A 21,341-nucleotide genomic window follows, 5' to 3' on the forward strand; every position below is an offset into this window, starting at 1 on the left:
GAGCTAATACAACAGTCTATATGGGACGGAGGAAGTACAACACATCCTTGTTTTTCCGTCTATAAAAGAAGAGTAGAACTCAAGGGAACTACCACATAAAATTCGTCAATATAGTAAGGCAAAAACACATAGTAGAACCAAAGTTGAGAGATGGCAGACGTGAAGTTGCTTGGACTATGGTATAGCCCTTTTTGTCACAGAGTTGAGTGGGCTCTAAAGATTAAGGGTGTCAACTATGAATATATAGAAGAAAATTTAAAAAGCAAGAGTCCTCTTCTTCTTGAATCCAACCCCATTCTCAAAAAAGTCCCCGTTCTCATTCATAATGGCAAGCTCATTTGTGAATCTATGGTTATTGTTGAATACATTGATGAGGCATTTGAAGGTCCTTCCATCTTGCCTAAAGACCCTTACGACCGAGCTTTTGCTCGTTTCTGGGCTAAATTCCTTGATGATAAGGTAAAATCATTTGCATGCTATATATTCCAATTAGTTGGAAATACGTTTTAGTCACGTCAGTATGTTACTTTAGGTCTTACATGATTTTTTTTAAGATTCTTTTGTCCTGTCAAAGATTTATATACCAATATAATATTTCAAGAAATTATACTAGTACTTTTATAAGATTGGTCTAGGATGAGCTCAAATATGCAGCGACACAACCGGTGAAAAATCATATAGCCAATCCTAATTTGTTTGATGTTGAGTTATAGTAATTGTTGTTGTACGTAGGATCTACAGAACTGAGAAAAATTTGTATTGTAATTTATGTTTTGAGGGTAATTTGCAGGCGGCAGCAGTGATCAACGCTTTCTTTCGCAAAAAAGGAGAGGAGCAAGAGAAATGTAAAACGGAAGTTTGTGAGATGCTAAAAGTTCTTGAAAAAGAGCTCAAGGATAAGAAGTTCTTTGCGGGTGATAAATTTGGATTTGTTGATATTGCTGCAAATGTTGTGGGACTTTGGCTAGGAGTTTTTGAAGAAGTCTCTAGAGTAGTTTTGGTTACAAGGGAACAATTCCCAAATTTTTCTGCATGGAGGGATGAATACATTAACTGCAAACAAAACAAGAAATATCTGCCTCCAAGAGATGAATTATTAATTCCGCATCTCAAACCTCGCTTTCAAGCTGCAACTGCTCCCAAACGAACACCTGCTTAATCATCGTGTCAAGTTTCGACATTTTTGTGTTCCAACAAAAACAGAGATGCAATTTAGGGAGAGTTTCCGTGAGTTCAATTTAATAATTGATTTTGACTCGAATTTGTATTCGTACGCAAAAGATATTTAAAATGCGTACTTGCTCGATCACCCTTATTCATAACTTATAAAATGTGTACTTGCTCGATCACCCTTATTCAAAACTTATAAGTCGATCGAAATCCTAGATTGCTAATGAATAAAAATGTTCCTTCTGTTTTATTGTACGTGATGCCATTAATATTTAGAGAGTCCACATAATTATTTTGAAAGTTATTTTTTCATATATTTTCTATATTTTAAATTATTAGTCATTGCAATTTATAGTAACTTTATATAATTTTAAATATATAAATTTTTATTAATATACGAATTTACGCCGAAAATAATAATTGAGCTTCTAACCGAATCCTTTAAAGAGAGAGAGAGAGTCCTCCTTCTCTCTTCAATTTTATTAGCTTTCCTTCAATTATTATAATCTCTCTGTTTTAATTTATGTGAACCTATTTTTTTTTAGTCCGTATCAAAATGAATGACCTCTTTCCTAATTTGGAAACAAATTTACTTTATGAATGATTTACAATCACACAAATATTAACCACTTATTTTGAATCATAAGTTTTAAAAATTTTCCCTCTTTCTTAAATGTCGTGTCCAATCAAATGAATTCACATAAATTGAAACAGAGAGTAGTTAACATCCCAATTTACTATTCCAGCATGACAGTGACAAAGGCAGATTAGATTTTAAAATTTAGAAATTCTTACAATAATCTCAAATTAACATAAATAATATTTGGGTCACAATCAATTATTTCAAAATATTTTATGATACATGATAGGAACAGAATTCACGTGAACCACACCAAATGAGCTAGATCGCCCTTGAGTGGAGATGATGCCGATGGACCTACGGGTCCCCCTGGGCCCTACCCTCATGACCCAACAATCAATTTCTCTGCTGACTCCCACTCTCCAATAACCCTATCTCAACTCTCCCATTTAACACGAGCTCACCAACCCTCTAATTTGAAAAATCAGCATTTATTCCCCCATCAATCTCCTTTATTGATATCCACTGCATTGATGACTAGTGGTCCCCAAAATGCTGACACAACACAAGTGCTCAAAATGGAAACACACAGAAGAATGCGTAAACCCAATTTGACAAATCTGGCGAATCAAATGGAACAAACAAAGATAAGCGTTTTGGATATATTTTGCCAAAAAAAAGAGTATAATTTTAAACGACGTAAAGCGATTGTAGTGGAAGGATTATATTGGAGAATAACTAATTATTACTGTTGTTGATTTGTCGGACCGATGAATCCTTTGTAAATTATATGCATTTGAAAGTTTATAATAACAGATTTATTTATAAAAGAAACATAGGAATTTGTGATTTATTAATGGGCGACTTAAGATATTTCATACCTTGTTTATGAACGATGGTTCACTCATTCGATAAGATTGTATAAGAGTTGAGGAGGTTTTGATAGTTTTCACAAATTGTGAGATTTTCATGTTTATGAGAAAAATTTAAGCTAAAAAACTCAAATTGCATGTTCAAATAAAATTTCAACTCCAAAACAACTTGATTTCAAATCATGTCTAAACGGGCCCTTATAATTATATAGTTGTCAATATTAATACCCAGATGATACATGTGTTGCCAAATGTAGCTGTTAGAAACTTAGATTTTATCCACACTTCTTGCATTAGTTGGACCACCAACATAAACAATCTGTCAGCTTTAGCCTTTAGTTTCTCAACAATCTATATATAATAATAAAGCTGGGAATGGATACGGTGATGTGACATGTTTTATTGGCCAGAATTATAATTTGTCTTTTTTCTCATAATTAATAAATTTATTCGCGCTTCGCGTGGTTATTGGAGAAATATTAAAATATGGACAAAATTAAATGTTTCAATTAAGAAGATGACGAAAGAATCGATCTACTAAATCAACAGAATCTTAGGTCAAAAAGTTTTGAACTTTTTAATTAATCATTTAAATTTAGCAACACATAGGCACTAGTAAAATTATTGAAATTTGGAATTGTGTATTAATTCTTCGACGATTACCCATATCATAGGCAGATTAGTACGTATTTTTAACTGAAAAGAATTTTAAAACGTATAACGAAAAGAGGCAAAAAAAAAAGAAGCACAAGAATATATTTTTTTACCCTGAGAGCTTCGAACGTAATATCCATCCGCTAGATTTCAAAGCTAGCCAACCACAACCTCATCAAATTAAACTAATAGATAAATAATATTGTCAAAAAATGATAAATCAAACTAATTACCATCGACTCGTAAATTTGAATATAATCTCCTAAAAAAGGATCTCTATCGTTGATCTTCTGTAAAGACCCGTTTCGTCGTTACTGCGAATGTCGAGGAAACCCGCAACTCTGACTCTTTAAAAATGTCTTCGTCCAGTTATATTTCTGGAAATCGCTAATTTAATCGAACCCGTTGTGCGCATCATGTGAGAGCTTGAAATTTGGGCCACCAGGCCCAGTTGAGCCGCCATAGCGGCTAGATAGGCGCTACAGCGGTTGTCTCACCACCAAAGCAGTAAGTGTATTGGCTAGTTGGCCGCCACGGCAGCTCCTCAGCCGCCTTAGCGGCACCACCGAAGCGGTTCCCATACCGCTGGAGTGGTGACGTACAGTGAAAATCCCTATTTAAGAGTTGATTTCGGGAATTGACCTCATTTTTCTAAAAACCCTACCGCCGCTCAAGCATTTTTAGAGCTCAAATTCAGATTTCCTTTGAAGTGGAAACCCTCCTAACCTCTTCCAATCCCTTCTTCTCATAGTAAATTGTTCCTAAGATCTTCACCTAGAGAGCTAACAAAAGGAGTATCATCGATCCAAGATTTAGAGGGATGGTTGGTTAGCTTGTTCTTCACATTGATTCCCTTGATTTAAATCTCTCTTGTCCTCCACCCTAGAATGGTTAACAACTTGGATTTCCATCTTCTTCCTAAATTGTAAATGGGTTTTTCCATAAATCTTGAAATGGCCTTCTATGGAATAGAGTTAAAGATGTTGACTTTACCTAGCTAGTAGTTTAAGTGGTTGACTTTGATCATGAGTTGAGGTTAGGAAATCTCTTAGCTTTTGATGGTAGAAGAGAGTTCATTTAGTGTGAAAGGTCTAGCAAATCTAGAAGAAGTATGGATTCCCAAACTTCCGTTATCAATCCGAACCTCTTAGAATGCTCTAATGACGAATCCTACTTTTGGTCTCATGGTTGTTTCAAGTTCCCTTGATGTGGATTATGGCGTGACTGACGAACCAAATATCTAAGGATGTTCGTGGCATCCGCTCGACCTCGAGGTAGGTTACGGCTTTCTTTGTGGTAGACTCCGGTTAGATTTACATATTCTTGTATTAGAAGAAACGGAGAATGCATGTATAGGTATTGGAGATTTGGGATGGATTATTAGGATGGTACTGTTATGTGATGTTTGTGTTCGGGCTTGTGGCATGTAGATTCCCTAGGATTCTTGTGTTGGTTTCCTTTGAATATCGGTGGATTGTATGCGTCTTGGAAGTAGTTGTTGTTAATTATTTTTCTATGATCCTTGGTGAGAAACTTCCGTAAGATGCGCCTAGTTGGTTCTATGCTACTAATATTGAATCTCCTTTGGTATTGAAAAAGATAAATGTACCAATGATCGTGAAATTGATTCTAGACTCGGTATTAGTGAAGTTTAGTAAGTATAAGGTGAATTACCATGTATTAATATTGATAGGTAGTAAGGGAGTGAAGTAATATTATTATGTGGCTTGATTGTGCTTTTGTTGTTAGCTTGATGCCACGTGTTGGTAGTAGATATTGGGAACTGTTGTTCTATCGGGTTTCTGACATTGTAGTATCTTACTAGTTGATATTGATACGAGGAATGGAGTTCTATATGACTTGCGTAGTCTTTTATGATATTGTTGGCATACCCATGTTTGGTATTGTGATATTGATTGATTATTGATGTTGACACGTACATTGCACGCATTCTCACCCTTCATGATATACTGTTGATACATTATTGGTACTTGATGAAACACTGTGATGAGCTGGGCTCGGTTGGATGAGAGTAATGTGAGAGTCCGATATCCGATGGTTGTCCTGGAATCGTGAATTGAGTAAGTGCATGGACTCCGCAGTTCCCCTAGGGTGGTGCTGGTGAAAACCCTCCGTGGTCAAAGATCCGGAGTCTCGTCTGTTTATGGGGTAAAGATCTGAGAGGAGTAGCACTTAGACTTCGCGAGTCACCTTGGGTTGTGCTACCGAGGCGTGAAGGTATTCCGTTCGGCGTACATGTGTACACAACATTGCATTGCATTAATACATTATTGCATTTCATTGTATCATGGCTTATATTGAGATGATTTGGTGCTTTACTTGTGATGTTGTTTTTGGATTGGATATGTGGTGACTTGGCACATTTGGGTTTAGATGCTCTACTTAAGTGATGACATATACTTGATCCCGATTATGGTTGCCTTATACTTTTTAATTTATCTCGTTGATCGTTCGTAGGACTAGTTCTATGTTTTGGCTTACTAAAAGGATGTAGAATAAAGAATATCATAATGATGAGCTGACTTCTATACTAAAAACGAATGATATAATGATATATGATTATTGTGAGACTGTTGGGGAATTGACTGGTGGTTATTAGAGAAGAGTTAAATGATTTAAGGGTCTTGATGTTATAATGAGCGGTAGATAGATGTATGACTTTGATTTAGTTACTTATCATGCTTATTTGTGAATTCTTTTACTGATATGTGCTTCTAACCATTGTCGGCCTATGATGCTTACTCGGTACATGTTGATTGTACTGATATTACTCTTGCTACATCCCTTTTGGGGTGTAGAGTGTTTCAGGTGATTGATTGCGATATGTTTGGGAGATGCACGGTACCTATCTTGAAGGTCTCCTCCCACTTCATTCCAGGATGGAGGTTTAATCTTAGAGTTGTATTTCTTTCTGAATTTACATTAGTTTCTCTTATACTAGTCTAGACCAAGTCATGGGAAGTCGGATTGAGTCTTCTAATTATTTAACTGTTGTAATCATTTACGAAATCTTGGGTTAATAATTTTTTTTCCGTTGTTAATTATATATATATATATATTGGATCAAATGAATTGTGTCTTTACTTGGTTGATGTGTTATTTTGATCGAGGGTTCGCCTACCGAGGAGGGAAAGGTAGGTGCCCGCGCAATCCTAAATTGGGTCGTCACAAGTTGGTATCAGAGTTTAGGTTACCGGTCTCACAACTACAAGAGCAATGTCTAGTGGAGTCTCGTGGAATGATATGTAGACGTTTGTGCCCATTCATGGGAGGCTATAGAGCATTTAGGAAATTTCCCCTATTTCTTTCAAATCGTGCTACTTCGGTCAAATTGGTATCTCGATGGATTCAATTGGTAATTGGGCGGTTCCAATTGGTATCTACGCAGGAGAGTGTGTTTCGTTGTTGTTTCGACTTGGTTCGTGCGAGGATCTTATTTGGTTTGTTCTGCGAGTACAAACAAAATGTTGAATATGTTGAAGCGTTACCATTCAGTGTACTCGCCACAACGGTCGTTCAGTCGCTGTGGCGGCACCGTTACAACGACATCTTCACCGCTGCGATGGTGGACCCAATTTCACTTTGACCGTTGTTGCGGTCCCTTTTCCGTCGAAGCGGGACAGCTAGAGACCGCAGAAACGGTGTGCCTGAGATCAGAGACCTGCAATTCCCTTGTTTTCATTACCTTCTCATGTTCTAAATTCAGTAAAAAAAAAAGAATGCACATCAAAAGTCTACAAACAACAGTCACATGAAACAAGCCCGACAAAGGCGGAAAATCATCCAAAAACTTACTACAACCCAAATTATCCGAAATATCAAAAAGGAATGGCCAAAACAGAAGGCCAAACCACAAAATCCACACATAGGAAAACTAAGAAAAATTGTTTAAACATCCAAGCCAAGCAAGGCAAACCAAATAAAAATTGTCTGAAAAATAGAAAGCCTTGCAAGGGCAACCAAGCATGAATATGAAGGGGAAAGGGGATCTCTAGGCTGCCAGCATGCTGGTCGCACCATCATCATCAGAGCTGCCACCACCAGTATCACCAAATCCACCCTGTCCATAATCATCCCGGGGCACACTCTCCAAGGAATACAACTCCGAGTCATCATCGTCCTCCACTGGCATCGGCACATTGGGATACATGTTACCCCACACTCTATTGATGCCCCTTCAAGACCTGATGTGCAGCTTGTCGCGTGAATTTTTCTTCATCTTCTCTCAGTCAAAGTCACAGCGAAACTCACTGTGATTTTTAGCCAGCGTGGTATATGTAGTCTACAGGTTGGTGAGTGACTCACCCATCTTCTTCTGAGTCTCAAAATACCCCTTTATCTCCTCATGAGTAGGGTAGCTAGTGGAAGCTTCTGATGCATCGGACCCGTCAGAAGGCGTGGACATCATCTGGAACATGGTGATCATCTCATCAAAGGGCGAGTCCACGCACTCAAAAGGGCCTTGGATACGAGGAGCCTCTGTCCCAGCACCATCTCCAACCCAGTGTCAGCCCCGACTCCACTCCCCCCCTCACCTGCATTGTCCGCCTTCCTCCTCTTTCGCTTGACGACCGCAGTTTTTTAACCCTTCACCCATAGTGGATGAAACAGAGCATTAGAGCGGGCCCAGTTATCATCACCCTCCTTAGGAACCTTAGCCCTCCGGCATAAGGAAGTAATCAGAGAGGGGAACATCAAGTTCCCTCTACCATTCTCCAGGAAATCCTTCCACTTCACAATAATCTGCGCTCCCACATTTACAGGTATGTCGGCGAAGATGCAAGCAACAACAACGGCACGAGCAAAGGTCACATCATGGGCGTTCGAAGAGCGATAGATGTTGACACCTAATTTTCACCGCGTAAAGCGTATATTTTAATTTTTCATATTTCCCGAGTCCAAGACGGAGTAAGGATGCCCTTAAAAAATTTAAAATTTAAAAATCTCGATTTTTTTTGAAAATTGACGTTTAATTATTATTTTTTATAAAATTAACGATTACAAGAAATTACGAGTTATTTACTTTTACGAATTTGATTTAAAAGGAAGATATACATTTCGTTCCGTCCAGCTCGGGAAAATTGTTAATTTAAAACAACGTATGAATTACGACACTTTTGACCGCATTTTTAAAATATTGCTCGGAACTATGTTAATATTGGGCTTATATAGAAGCTCGTATTTTAAAACGACGTGTTACAACTTTTTTTTTTTTTATATATATACGAACTTACGCGCTAGTTTCATGAAATTGTACATGTTTATTTAACTTATTAAACATGTTTTAAACTCAAGGGTTTTTTAAAAACTAATTAAATAATTTAAAAGGGGGAGGGTATATATTGGATAAAGGACCAAAGTTGCAAATGAGCAACTTTGGTCCCATTTTACCCGTCAGCGTATCTCTCCAACTCTAACCCCCTTCAATGGCGATTTTAGGGATTGAGTTTTGCGATCTTTGCCATGGCCATTTCATGGCTGCTTTCGGGCAAATTCTTGAGGGGTTTTTCTCCCCTTGTCTTCCTAATGCTAATGGCAGGTTTATTTCTAAGTTTTAATCACGTTTTCATGTTCGATTAGAAATCTTAATTTGGGAATTTACTTTTATTTTCTCCGTGTCATAGGGGCGATGGACAGGGACCTTTGAGCCTGCTGTTATCTTGGTACTATGACACACAAATGGAGAGAATTAAAGGGGGAAATCCCAAGAGATCCGAATCGGTTAGGGAATTTTGGGGAATTTTTTTCCTTTAATGTACTTTGTGAACGTTGTGTTGTACTAATTTTGGCTGCTTATGTGACTCACTGTACTATCTTAGTATTTCCTATTTTTCGCTGAATTTTATTTGGATTTCCAGGGTGTAATCCATCAGATTTTTGTTTTGTTGTGTGATTTGTACAAATTCTGATAGGTTACAGTACTATTAGTACGAATTTGTTGAGAAATTGGTTTGTCTTTTATTGAATTTGAATTTGTTTGATTTAGGGTTTGAGAATGAGGGGGAAATTCTGTTGTATTTTAGGTTTTACCTCTTTTGTACCTAAGTCCTACTCCTATTACTATATATAGAAGGTCTTATGACCATAAAAAGCATCCCAGATTTTTCTTTCTAAAAAACCTTTGAGTATCAAGAATCCTAGAAAGTCTTAAATTTTCCTCTCAATATACTACACTAATAGCTGAAAATATTACTACTATACTATATAAGAATGTTATAAAAAGACTTGTACTACTCTTGGAATAGGGATTTTATTACACAAAAAATACAAAAGCAAGGTTGTTTAAAGGTTTCTTTGGTTGTTGGCATGAAGTGTTGATCCAATCCCCACCTTTGATCTTTAGGTTTCCCCTAAAAAAGGTAACAACTTGTCTTAACTTCATTTACCTTATTTATTTGCTTGAGAGGCTATTTCTGTATAGATGTTTGTTCAAATTTCTTAAAATGCTTTCTTATATTTATTATTGTTTACATGATCTGTTTTGGTATCCTGATGTTGCTATTGTGGATTTGTATCAGTTTAAGCTAAGTGAAACTGCTTAAAAGGGTGTTTTCTTGTATTGATCATTGCACATGTGACATGTCTTATGTGTCGTGATACTACTATTTTGGTCTCTGTATTAGCTTAAGCTAAGAATGTGCTTAAAATGTTTTAAAAAATAAAGAAAGAGGCATATTTTAACTATGAGTTACTGTTCCATTGGTTTTGTTTGACTTTTTTTCAAAGGATAGTTTAGTTATAGATCTTAAAACTCCTGTGTTAGTTAAGTGTAAAGTTGTATGAGCAGTTCTTGAACCATAAATGGTTTGAAAGAAGAGATAAATACATATTTTTAAACTAAATCTATTGCTTTGCCCAGTTTGAAAGTGATCTAAGTTTTGTTGTTCTAAAAAATTAGAGGCCTGTTTAGTGCTTTGTTTGGTGACATTTCCTAAATAAGGTGTTCAAGTAACAAAGAAAAGGGTATGACTGGCCACTGTTTGTGATATCTGATTGTTATGGCTCTGTTTAGGGTTGCAATCATAAAATAAGACACTTCATTACTAAATGACTTATTAATGGAGTGTAAAGATAGATTAAAGGGTAAAAAATGAAAGGAACCTGCCTACTTGCTTTTAGTCATTTATATAGGTTTCTAAGTTTAAAAAAATATGAGTAGAAATAGGAAAAGCAATATGTGATGTGGCCATTGGAATCCCTCTGTTTGGTGTCTTGTGAGAAACTGCCATGGTTGCTTCACTTTGTAACTTCTGTGCATGTACTCTATCTACTTGATATATATCTATGTCTTCACATAGCCCTACTATGAATTACATAAGCTTTTTTGCTTAGCTTAAGTGATATGAGATCCATCCTTGCCTGATCTTGCAAAACTAAATATTTCCCGCCCATGAATGTGTGTAATCTGTTAAGTGAAAGAATGAACATTGAGAAATTATGATAATATGAGTTGACTTACACACTTGAGTGCTTGAAAGGTAAAACCAACACTTGTCTATTTGTTTCTGATCCCCCTAAGGTGCCTAAAATGTGAATAGCCAGACTCTGAGTAGAAACTGAATCTGAAATGACATTTAGTTGTTCTTAAAGATGCTTTTAGTTGATTCCTTAGAGAAATTTAGATTTGATTGTGTGATCTTGTGTGGATTAGCTTCCTATGTTCTTCCCTGGGTTCAAACTACTTGATTTCAATCTATCTTGCCTTTTGGAAATGTTTGTTCAATTATTGGGAGATCAGTGATGAGGTGTTTGTAGTTTTCCTTTCTTCTAAAAAAAAAAAACTTTCATGCATTCAAAGGTGTTCAACATATACCTGGCTTAATAGGTTCCATACCTAGTTTGCTCAATCACTATTTTTAAACCACATAACATTATCCCTTTTTTGTATGCTATCATTGCTGTTTGAATAAAACAAAATGAGATATATGTTTGCTTGTTCTTCTAGTATGCCTAGGATGACAATTTTTGCTCATCTCTATCTAAGATATTTGCTAAAGCTATTTAAGATCTCTTTAAACTTGTCTATGTGCCAAAACCATCTTATGGTCTGTAAAAATCCCTTTTGAACTTACTTAGACTCTATTTTGGAAAACTTATGACAATAGTTGGAACTTAGGAACTAGCCTCATATCCCTATTTATACCACTAGAGGCTTCCTGTGCCGTTGAAACCTTGTTTAACCTTTGTAGTGATTTCCATCAGCTTTGGTGCACTTGTTCTTGTTTATGATTATTTGAACTCTGTTGAATCCTCAGACTTTCTCTAGCCTAGGGTGAACCTCTGTGATCCCATTTTTCCTGGACTCTTCCTCTGTGGTGGTTGTTTGTTTACTTGACTATTCGACTTATTTCCCCCTATATGCACATATAGACTACTAGTTGCCAAGTGGACTTCACAAAAGACATAAGGCTAGTACCCCTATGCCCATCTGCCCATTCTAGTATTTCTGCTTGCAGAGTATGATCCTTTTGTGTTTTACCTTGAAAATGGCCTAGTTTTGAAATTTGTTTAGCTTCTAAAAAGGGTCTTCACTGATTCTGAAAACTTGCAGCTTTGCTTTTTACCATTTAAATCTGTTCAATGCAAAATTAAGATAGAAATGATCTGAAATCCTAAACTTGTTGCTGTCTTCTGGTCAGTGGCAAATAGGTTTTAAAAAATTTGCATTCTTTTGCACCCCTTAAACCTGTGTTGTTGTGTTCTCCTTTACCCCCCCCCCCCCCCCCCCTTCCTTTATCAGTGATTGTTTGACCTATCATCCAAAAGTTTGTCCTGCTCATTTTGATTGCTATGTTTTTTTTTCTGTATCATTGACACATAATGTGCCTTGCATTGCCAAAACCTTCACATTACCTAAAGGCTGCTTGATTTCTTTGTTCTAGTATTAGTTGATTTTGTTTTGTGACTCCCCTTGCCTCATTCGTGTCAAGCTTTGGCAGTAAAGTTGTATGTTGTAGAGTCCTCACTTGTTAGGCTTGATTAAAGTTAAGTATTTGGTCTTTAAAAGGTGTAGAATCTCTCTTAAAAGCCTTGAAATCTTTGAATAACCGGAATGTGGTAGTCTAGAGTTAATGGAATACAACAACAACAACAACAACAACAAGCCCAGTATAATCCCACTTTGTGGGGTCTGGGGAGGGTATAGTGTACGCAGATCTAACCCCCACCTTGAAAGGTAGGGCGGTTGTTTCCGAAAGACCCTCGGCTCAAGAGAGGAGACAAAGAGAGGAAAAGACAAAAGGTTAGATATGATCAAGCGTATCGAAAACAATATGAAAGCAAGGAATAACAAAGCAAGAAAGTCATGGTAAAAGGAGAATTAACTGCTATAGATAACTATGAAAATGAAAACAATGAAAGTAAATAAGTCATTATAAACCAACAGATACTCGCAGAAATCAAGAGACAAGAAACTATGGAACAACATAACTACTCTTAAGGGAGGATAGACGCGACTACCTACTATCCTTCTATCCTAATATGAGTCCTCCATACCCTCCTATCTAAGGTCATGTCCTCCGTAAGCAGGAAATGTGCCATGTCCTGTCTAATCACTTCCCCCCAATACTTATTCGGCCTACCTCTACCTCTTCTGAAACCGTCGCTGGCCAACCTCTCGCACCGGGGCATTTTCATCTCTCCACATCACATGCCCAAACCATCTCAGCCTCGCTTCCCGCATCTTGTCTTCCACTGAGGCTATTCCAACCTTGTCTCGGATGACTTCATTCCTAATCCTATCACTCCTAGTGTGCCCACATATCCATCGCAGCATTCTCATTTCCGCCACTTTCATCTTATGAACATGAGATTTCTTGACTGGCCAACACTCCGCCCTATACAACATAGCTGGTCTAACCACCACTTTGTAGAACTTGCCTTTAAGTTTCGGTGGCACCTTCTTGTCACAAAACAGTCCGGAGACAAGCCTCCATTTCATCCATCCTGCAACAATACGATGTGTGACGTCATCATCAATCTCCCCATTTCCTTGTATAATAGACCCAAGATACTTGAAACTATCTTTCTTCTGTATGACCTGGGTGCCAAGCTTCACTTCCACGTCAGCCTCATGTACTATATCACTGAACTTGCACTCCAAGTACTCTGTCTTGGTCCTACTCAACTTGAACCCTTTAGACTCTAGAGTTTGTCTCCAAACCTCCAGCTTAGCGTTAACCCCGCTGCGAGACTCGTCAATCAGGACTATATCATCCGCAAATAACATACACCATGGCACCTCACCTTGAATTTGCCGCGTCAATCCATCGATCACCAAGGAGAATAAAAATGGGCTAAGAGCTGATCCCTGATGCAGCCCCATCACCACTGGGAAGTGCTCTGAGTCTCCTTCCAAAGTCCTTACCCTGGTCTTGGCCCCATCATACATGTCCCTGATCGCCCTAATGTTCGCCACAGGTACACCTCTAGCCTCCAAGCATCTCCATAGAACCTCTCTCAGCACTTTGTCGTATGCCTTTTCTAGGTCGATGAATACCATGTGCAAGTCCCTCTTCCTCTCCCTATATTGCTCTACCAGTCTCCGTACAAGATGAATAGCTTCTATAGTTGAGCGCCCCGGCATGAATCCGAACTGGTTCTCTGAGATAGACACACTTCTCCTCACCCTCATCTTCACCACCCTTTCCCACACTTTCATAGTATGGCTTAGCAGCTTGATCCCTCTGTAGTTGTTGCAACTTTGAATGTCGTCCTTGTTCTTGTACAATGGAATCATTGTACTACATCACCATTCTTTGGGCATCTTAGTCGTCTTAAAGATGACATTAAAGAGTCGCGTCAACCATTCTAAACCTGCCCTGCCTGCAGTCTCCCAAAATTCTCTCGGAATCTCATCAGGTCTGGTCGCTCTTCCCCTACTCATCCTACGAACAGCACCCTTAACTTCTTCAACCTTTATATTCCTACAATATCCAAAATCACGACACCTTTCGGAGTACTCCAAATCTCCCAATACAATATCTCTGTTCCCTTCATCGTTCAAGAGTTTGTGAAAGTATGACTGTCATCTTCGTCTAATGAGGGTGTCCTCCACTAGTACCCTACCATCCTCGTCCTTGATGCATTTCACCTGATCCAAGTCACGCGCCTTCCTCTCCCTCGCCTTGGCTAGTCTGTACAACTTCTTATCCCCGCCTTTGTCCTCTAGTTCTGCATACAGGCGTTCAAAAGCTGCTGTCTTTGCCGCCATAACCGCTAACTTTGCCTCCCTCCTCGCCATCTTGTACAATTCCCTATTCGTTCGCCTCTCTTCATCATCCTTGCTGTCTACCAACTTCGCATACACTACCTTTTGTGCTTCCACCTTCTCTTGAACTCCTCCATTCCACCACCAGTCCCCTCGGTGCCGACCACGACTACCCTTCGAGACCCCCAGCACCCCTCTAGCTACTTCCCTAATACAACTGGCTGTCCTATCCCACATATTGGTCGCCTCCCCACTACTCTCCCAGGCTCCCATAGATCTCAGTTTCTCCCCCATCTCCAGGGCACCCGTCATGGTCAAACTCCCCCATTTGATCCTAGGCCTGTCGTCCACGACCCTCTTTCTCTTCCTCATCTTGATTTTAAAATCCATCACCAAGAGCTTATGATGGGTCGTTAGATTCTCACTCGGGATCACCTTGCAGTCTTTACAAAGACCTTTATCATCCTTCCTAAGGAGTAAAAAGTCTATCTGCGTCTTAGCCACCGAACTACGAAAGGTTACCAAGTGCTCCTCCTTCTTCGGGAAACTCGAATTGGCCACCATCAGCCCAAAGGATTTTACAAAATCCAACAGTGCAACTCCTCCTCCGTTCCTATCCCCGAAACCCCAACCTCCATGCACATCGTTATATCCCCCTGAAATTGACCCAATGTGCCCATTGAAATCTCCTCCGATGAATAGCTTCTCAGTGGACGGTATACTTCCCATCATCTCGTCCAAATCCTCCCAAAAATGTCTTTTCTCCTCCTCGCCCAAGCCCGCTTGCGGCGCGTAAGCACTAATAATGTGCAAAATAAACCCTCCAACAACCAGCTTAATCGTCATCAACCTATCGCTGACTCTCTTAACCCCTACCACCTGTTCTCGTAAGTCGTTATCTACTAAAATGCCTACCCCATTCCTATCCCTCGACCTACCTAAGAACCATAACTTATACTCATTCACATCTTCAGCCCTGGATCCTACCCATTTAGTCTCCTGGACACAAACTATATTAATCCTCATCTTCTTAAGAATCTTAACTAGTTCGATGGACTTCCCCGTTAGAGTCCCAATATTCTAAGACCCTACTCATAGACTAGAGACTCCCTTAACCCACCTACCCCCTCTAACCCTCACCCCTATCCGAGAACATGACCCTAGTACACCATCGTCTACCAAAGCCAGTAAAGCAAATATAAACTACTCGACCAGGCAGTAATCAATACTAAAACACAAGTTAGTACTAATCTAGATGAAAGTGTAACTACTACGACAAGAACGAAACAAGTAATGCAAGAATGCAAATTAGCAGCAAGGATAAAGTACAGAGAATTAACAAATAAAATTAAAAAACCGGAGGTACCAACTCCAGTTAGATAGAACCTGCTGACGCCGGAATCACTGTTCACGCCAGAATCACTGTTCACGCTGAAAACACTGTTCACGGTAGGAAGCTTGAATCTATCGGACCAGAGAGAAGGGGAGGAGATAAGAGAAAAGAAGAAAAAGAAGATATGAGAAGAAGAAGAGTGGGGGTGGGTATAGGGCTGTCACAAACCCTAGGAGAGAGAAAGATAAAACTTACCTGGGGAGGCCACCGGGAGGTTGCTAGCCGTAGTTTGGGGTGGCCGGAGTTGGGGGTGGATGGAGTTGGGGGGTAGGGGTGGGGGTAGGTGAGGGAGTTGGGGATGGGGAGAAGACCGTTAGTTTTCCTAGAGAGAGAGAGAGAGAGCAGGAGAGAGATTCAAGCTAGTATATCTGGAGGGCACGTCCTTTAAAGGGTTTTATTCTTCAATGGTATACTAATGGTATATCAGGTATACTATAGTTTTGACTCTTTGAAAATTTGAGAAGGAATCCAAATAGTATATCACTGGTATATCGCGTATAGTATTCTTGACACTTAAATTTGAGATGTAATCAGAGTTGGGCTTGTTGCTTGGGCCCGTCACTTGTAGTCTTCATCCCTGAATCATTATCAGTGTTTTAGGCCTCTTTTTCGCGACATTGTGTGACAGTATTGAGTTGTATTTATACGGGTTTGGCCCAAAAAAGTTGCAATTCATTTTATCATTATCATATTTGTCATAGCCTCTTAATTTTGTACTTCATTTAATTTGTGGGCATACATTAATGTTATGTATACTTGTTTGCATCCTTGTCCACCCCAAACACGTTGGTGGACCCTACGGGGCCCACTAACATATCTAGATCGAGTCGAACAAATTCGGAGCATAATGAAGCATACATATGAACTTAGGGACCAACTTGCATAGTACCTTCGTTTGGGCTTGGTCGGCCCAAAACCCTTACTCTTTACTTTATGCAATTTAAATTCGTATTTGTGCCTTTAAATTCAGTATGTTGGAACCCTTTATGATTGTCATACAATTTAGAGTCGCTAAAAATGATTTCTTTACTAAATTCAAACTCGTGTAAATTAAAAATAAAACCGGCCAAGAGACTGTTTTGGACTCGGAACACTGGACTTGGGAAAATTACTGGACTAAATTGACATTATTGAAACTTTGGGGAACTGAAATGCCTGGGACCGTTTTTGGACTAATTTTGGACGTTAAAAACTTGCGTAAATATTTATAAAAAATAGGATTAAAATTTGGCTAAATAAAGAATATGATTGATAGATTAAAAACAAGTAACATAGTATAATCAATTACTGTATATATAGTATTATAGTATGTTAAAACTATCTTCATAAAAATCTTTTCATAAACTTAAAATACTTCCTTTTTAAAACGTATCCTTTAGAGCACCATTAAGTGGTTGGCGGGTTTTTCCGACTTTCCCAGTACGATTCACAACTGTACTTCGTCAGGACACCTCCCTCCTTTTATGAGGTATGTGTGAGCCGATTAAACATAGAATTCCCAACGCCCTCTACAACGGACTCGGCGACAAACAAGGTGCAACCATCTCTTTGTATTAGCAGTAAAGTGACCACTATATATCGCCCCCCCCCCCCCCTACCATGAGCCCAAAAGATCTTCTCTAATCATCCTCGTGCACCAGCTTGGAGGCTAGCCACATGAAATCTTTCTCAGTTGTTTCCTCTGCATAGGGCTCCTTCGGGTGATCATCTAACTTGTAGACCCGATTAATAGCCCTTGACCCACCTTCACTGGAGCACCCTTTACTATGACCTTCGGGTTGGGAGAATCCCAATCAACTGTGGGCAGCATAGCATAAAACTCCCTTACATATGATTCGTTGCAATCGCCCGGGTCCCTAACCAAACGAGTCCACATTGTCCTTAACAACCAGTTCCAGATATCTGGAGCACACGTTTCCACATTGGACATGTCAAATCCTGCTCCAATAGCAAAGGAATGGACTTCTGGTTTAGGTGTAATCGTTTGCTTTGACGAGAGGGAAGTTTGTCATAAGTGGGCACCTCCTTGTTTTGTGGTACCTCATCTTGGTTTTGAGACATTGTGCCTGTAAAAGGATTAGAAATGTGTTAATACATGTCTTGTTAGGTTCATATCATTCTAGTAAGAATAGCGTGAAAAACTCGATCAAAATCTATCCTATCTCGAAAGTTGCTCAGCTGCAGAATCTGCTGGTACCGTTGTAGCAGTCTGCAGACCGCCATAGCGGTACCACTATGACAAACCACAGAACTCCACAGTGGTCTTGTGCAAATTCTTGATGACCGCCACAGTGGTAACGCTGCAGCGGTCAACGAACCGTTGTAGCGGCATCGTCGTCCCCGACAGAACCCCCGAGTTTTCCAGATTTTGACACCAATATTTGAGTCAAAAACTTGTTTTTAAGCACGGATTGGGTAGGAAATTAGTATGCATGAAGTTCGAACCTCATTGGAAGTGCTATTCTAACAACAAACCAGCCCGAATTTTGAGACAATCCAAAAATCTTCTTCAAAGAATTTTCTTTACTATATTCAAGTTTTGTGGCTTAAATCAGCTCTATAACCACTCTACGTTCGAGGAGGAGGTTATCTTAACGATTAACTAGTTCCAATTACTCTTAAATTTCGTCTTAGTGGTGTATCAACCCAAAACCCAAAAACCCCAACTTTGTATTACAAAACTCCCATCCTTTTAGGCTTGTTACTCCTAATTTTGGTTTTATCGTTTAACTAGGGATTAAGGGGAAATGAATTCTTACCTTGTTTTTGAAGGCTTGAAGGAGTGGATGGAAGTTGAAAATTTTCTTTCCTTGAACCTTCCTTTTCTTCTTGTGGATGAGAGAAAAATTGGTGATTGGGGAGCCTTGTGTTGTGTTGACTAGGAAGATTAAGGGTTTGGGAGAGTTTTAGTTGGAGTAGAATAGGAGTGGGGGTACGAGTATTGAAGAATGTGGAGAGAATTTTCCAATTATGAGAGTAGTGGGAAGTGAAGAGCAAGAGGCTACTTCCTCTTTATATTCTGTCAGCGAGTCACCGCTGTTGTGGTAACGTCACCGCCGCTGCGGCGGCGTCATTGCGGCCATACATGCCTCTATGGTGGCTACTTGCTAATTGTTGTGACCGCAGCAGCGGCCCCTATTTGCGCTATAGCGATGCTGTCCCGAAGGTCTGACAGCCGCTGGAGCAGCCTGACCAAATTCTGCCCATAAAGTTCTTGAATACGTTTCGGTATATTTTGAGCCTTACATCATATAGTGGACCTCTAGCTAATTGCTCATTATCCTTGAGTTATTCTTGTCTTGATACTTTGGGAAGCTTATGTAATCCAGTAGACTCCTAATTGCTCGGGATTATAATGCGAGTTATGAGAGTAGGTGGTGATCACAAGTATGGTGTTGGGCACGTGACTCGGAACAGTCGAGTATAACCAGGTGATTTTCTTTTGAGTTATGTCTGAGTGCGCTAAGTCACAAAAGGTTCCTCGGCTATGATATTCGTCTTATTTCCTTCTGTTTAATTCGAGATACGAGAGTAAGAATGTATTATTAAGGTCTTGGCTGCTAAATGTGTCACCGACAATGCCTGTTCATTCCCTTGCCGTTCGAGGACAAACGGTTGTTCAAGTGGTATCTGATGTAACAACCCATTTCATCGTTACTGCGAACGTTAAGGAAACCCGCAACTCTGACTCTTTAAAAATGTCTTCGTTCAGTTATATTTCTGGAAATCGCTAATTTAACAGAACCCGTTGTGCACATCACGTGAGAGCCTGAAATTTGGGCCACCAGGCCCAGTTGAGCCACCACAGCGGCTGGATAGGCGCTACAGCAGTGGCGCTGTCTCACCGCTAAAGTGGCAAGTATATTGGCCAGTTAGCCGCCATGGCGGCCCCTCAGCCGCCTTAGCGGCACCGCCGAAGCGGTTCCCATACCGTTGGAGCGGTGACGTACAGTAGGGGTGGGCATTCGGTTCTTCGGTTCGATTTTATCAAACTTCGGTTTGGCTATTTCGGTTTCGGTTTTTTGAAGGTGGACACGAACACCAAACCTAACTAGTTAGGTTCGATTGTTTCGGTTTTGGTTTTTTGAAGTTCGGTTCGGTTTCGGTTTTTTCAATTCGGTTTTTTTGATATGATATTAGAAGCGATTCCATTTACACTAATTCATATTCTCAAAAGCAATAAAACATAAAACTGAAAAATTGAAATCAAAATCAAACAAATAGGATACACAAGAACAGAGAACCATAACCATGATATAGGATTACTAGGTGTTATATACATATCATAAGAATAATTAAGAAAACACATAAAGGACATACATTAATCCTAAAGGCACATCCTATTCACCTTTCTTTGTTAAGGATATTTGATTTTCTCAACTGAAGTGGAAAATTAGGGATACAAAAGCAAAAGAGGGCTTATTACAATTGGGTTTTTTTGGGCTTAAACTTAATGGCTTAGACTATTTTAATTTTTTTGGGTAATATACTAAATTTCGGTGGGCGTTTGGTTCTTCGGTTCGGTTTTATCAAACTTCGGTTCGGCTATTTAGGTTTTGATTTTTTGAAGGTGGACACCAAACACCAAACCAAACTAGTTCGGTTCCGTTCGGTCCGATTTTATAGTTTTCGGTATTTATGCCTACCCCTAACGTAAAGTGAAAATCCCTATTTAAGAGTTGATTTTGGGAATTGACCCCATTTTTCTAAAAACCCTAAAGTCCAGCCATCGCTTAAGCATTTTTAGAGCTCACATTCAGATTTCCTTGAAAGTGGAAACCCTCCTATCCTTTTCTAACCCCTTCTTCTCATAGTAAATTGTTCCTAAGATCTTCACCTAGAGAGCTAACAAAAGGAGTATCACCAATCCAAGATTTAGAGGGATGACTGGTTAGCTTGTTCTTCACATTGATTCCCATGATTTAAATCTCTCTTGTCCTCCACCCTAGAATAGTTAACAACTTGGATTTCCATCTTCTTCCTAAATTGTAAATGGGGTTTTCCATAAATCTTGAAATGGCCTTCTATGGAATAGAGTTAAAGATGGCGACTTTACTTAGCTAGTAGTTAAGTGGTTGACTTTGATCAGGAGTAGAGGTTAGGAAATCTCTTAGCTTTTGATGGTAGGAAGAGAGTTCATTTAGTGTGAAAGGTCTAGCAAATCTAGAAGAAGTATGGATTCCCAAACATCCGTTATCAATCCGAACCTCTTGGAATGCTCTAATGATGAATCCTACTTTTGGTCTCATGGTTGTTTCAAGTTACCTCATGCGGATTATGGCGTCATGGACGAACCAAAGATATAGGGATGTTCATGGCACCCGCTCGACCTCGAGGTAGATTACGGCTTCCTTTTTGGTAGACTCCAGTTAGATTTACATATTACCTGCTTTAAGTTCAGTTCCGGTTAGCCGGATCGGATTAGTCGCCAAAAAAAAGGAA

General features: G+C 39.3%; 1 protein-coding gene across 1 annotated transcript; it reads left to right on the plus strand.

Moving 5' to 3' along the window:
* The first annotated feature begins 32 nt into the window (after positions 1-32).
* On the plus strand, positions 33-1,425 carry LOC132630552 (probable glutathione S-transferase). The gene is made up of 2 exons (XM_060346126.1): positions 33-459; positions 791-1,425. The coding sequence occupies exons 1-2, from the start codon at positions 151-153 to the stop codon at positions 1,157-1,159; spliced, it is 678 nt and encodes a 225-aa protein (XP_060202109.1). The 5' UTR covers positions 33-150; the 3' UTR covers positions 1,160-1,425.
* Positions 1,426-21,341: the final 19,916 nt, after the last annotated feature.

The sequence above is a fragment of the Lycium barbarum genome, chromosome 3 (assembly GCF_019175385.1).
Source record: "Lycium barbarum isolate Lr01 chromosome 3, ASM1917538v2, whole genome shotgun sequence".
NCBI classification, from domain to species: domain Eukaryota; kingdom Viridiplantae; phylum Streptophyta; class Magnoliopsida; order Solanales; family Solanaceae; genus Lycium; species Lycium barbarum.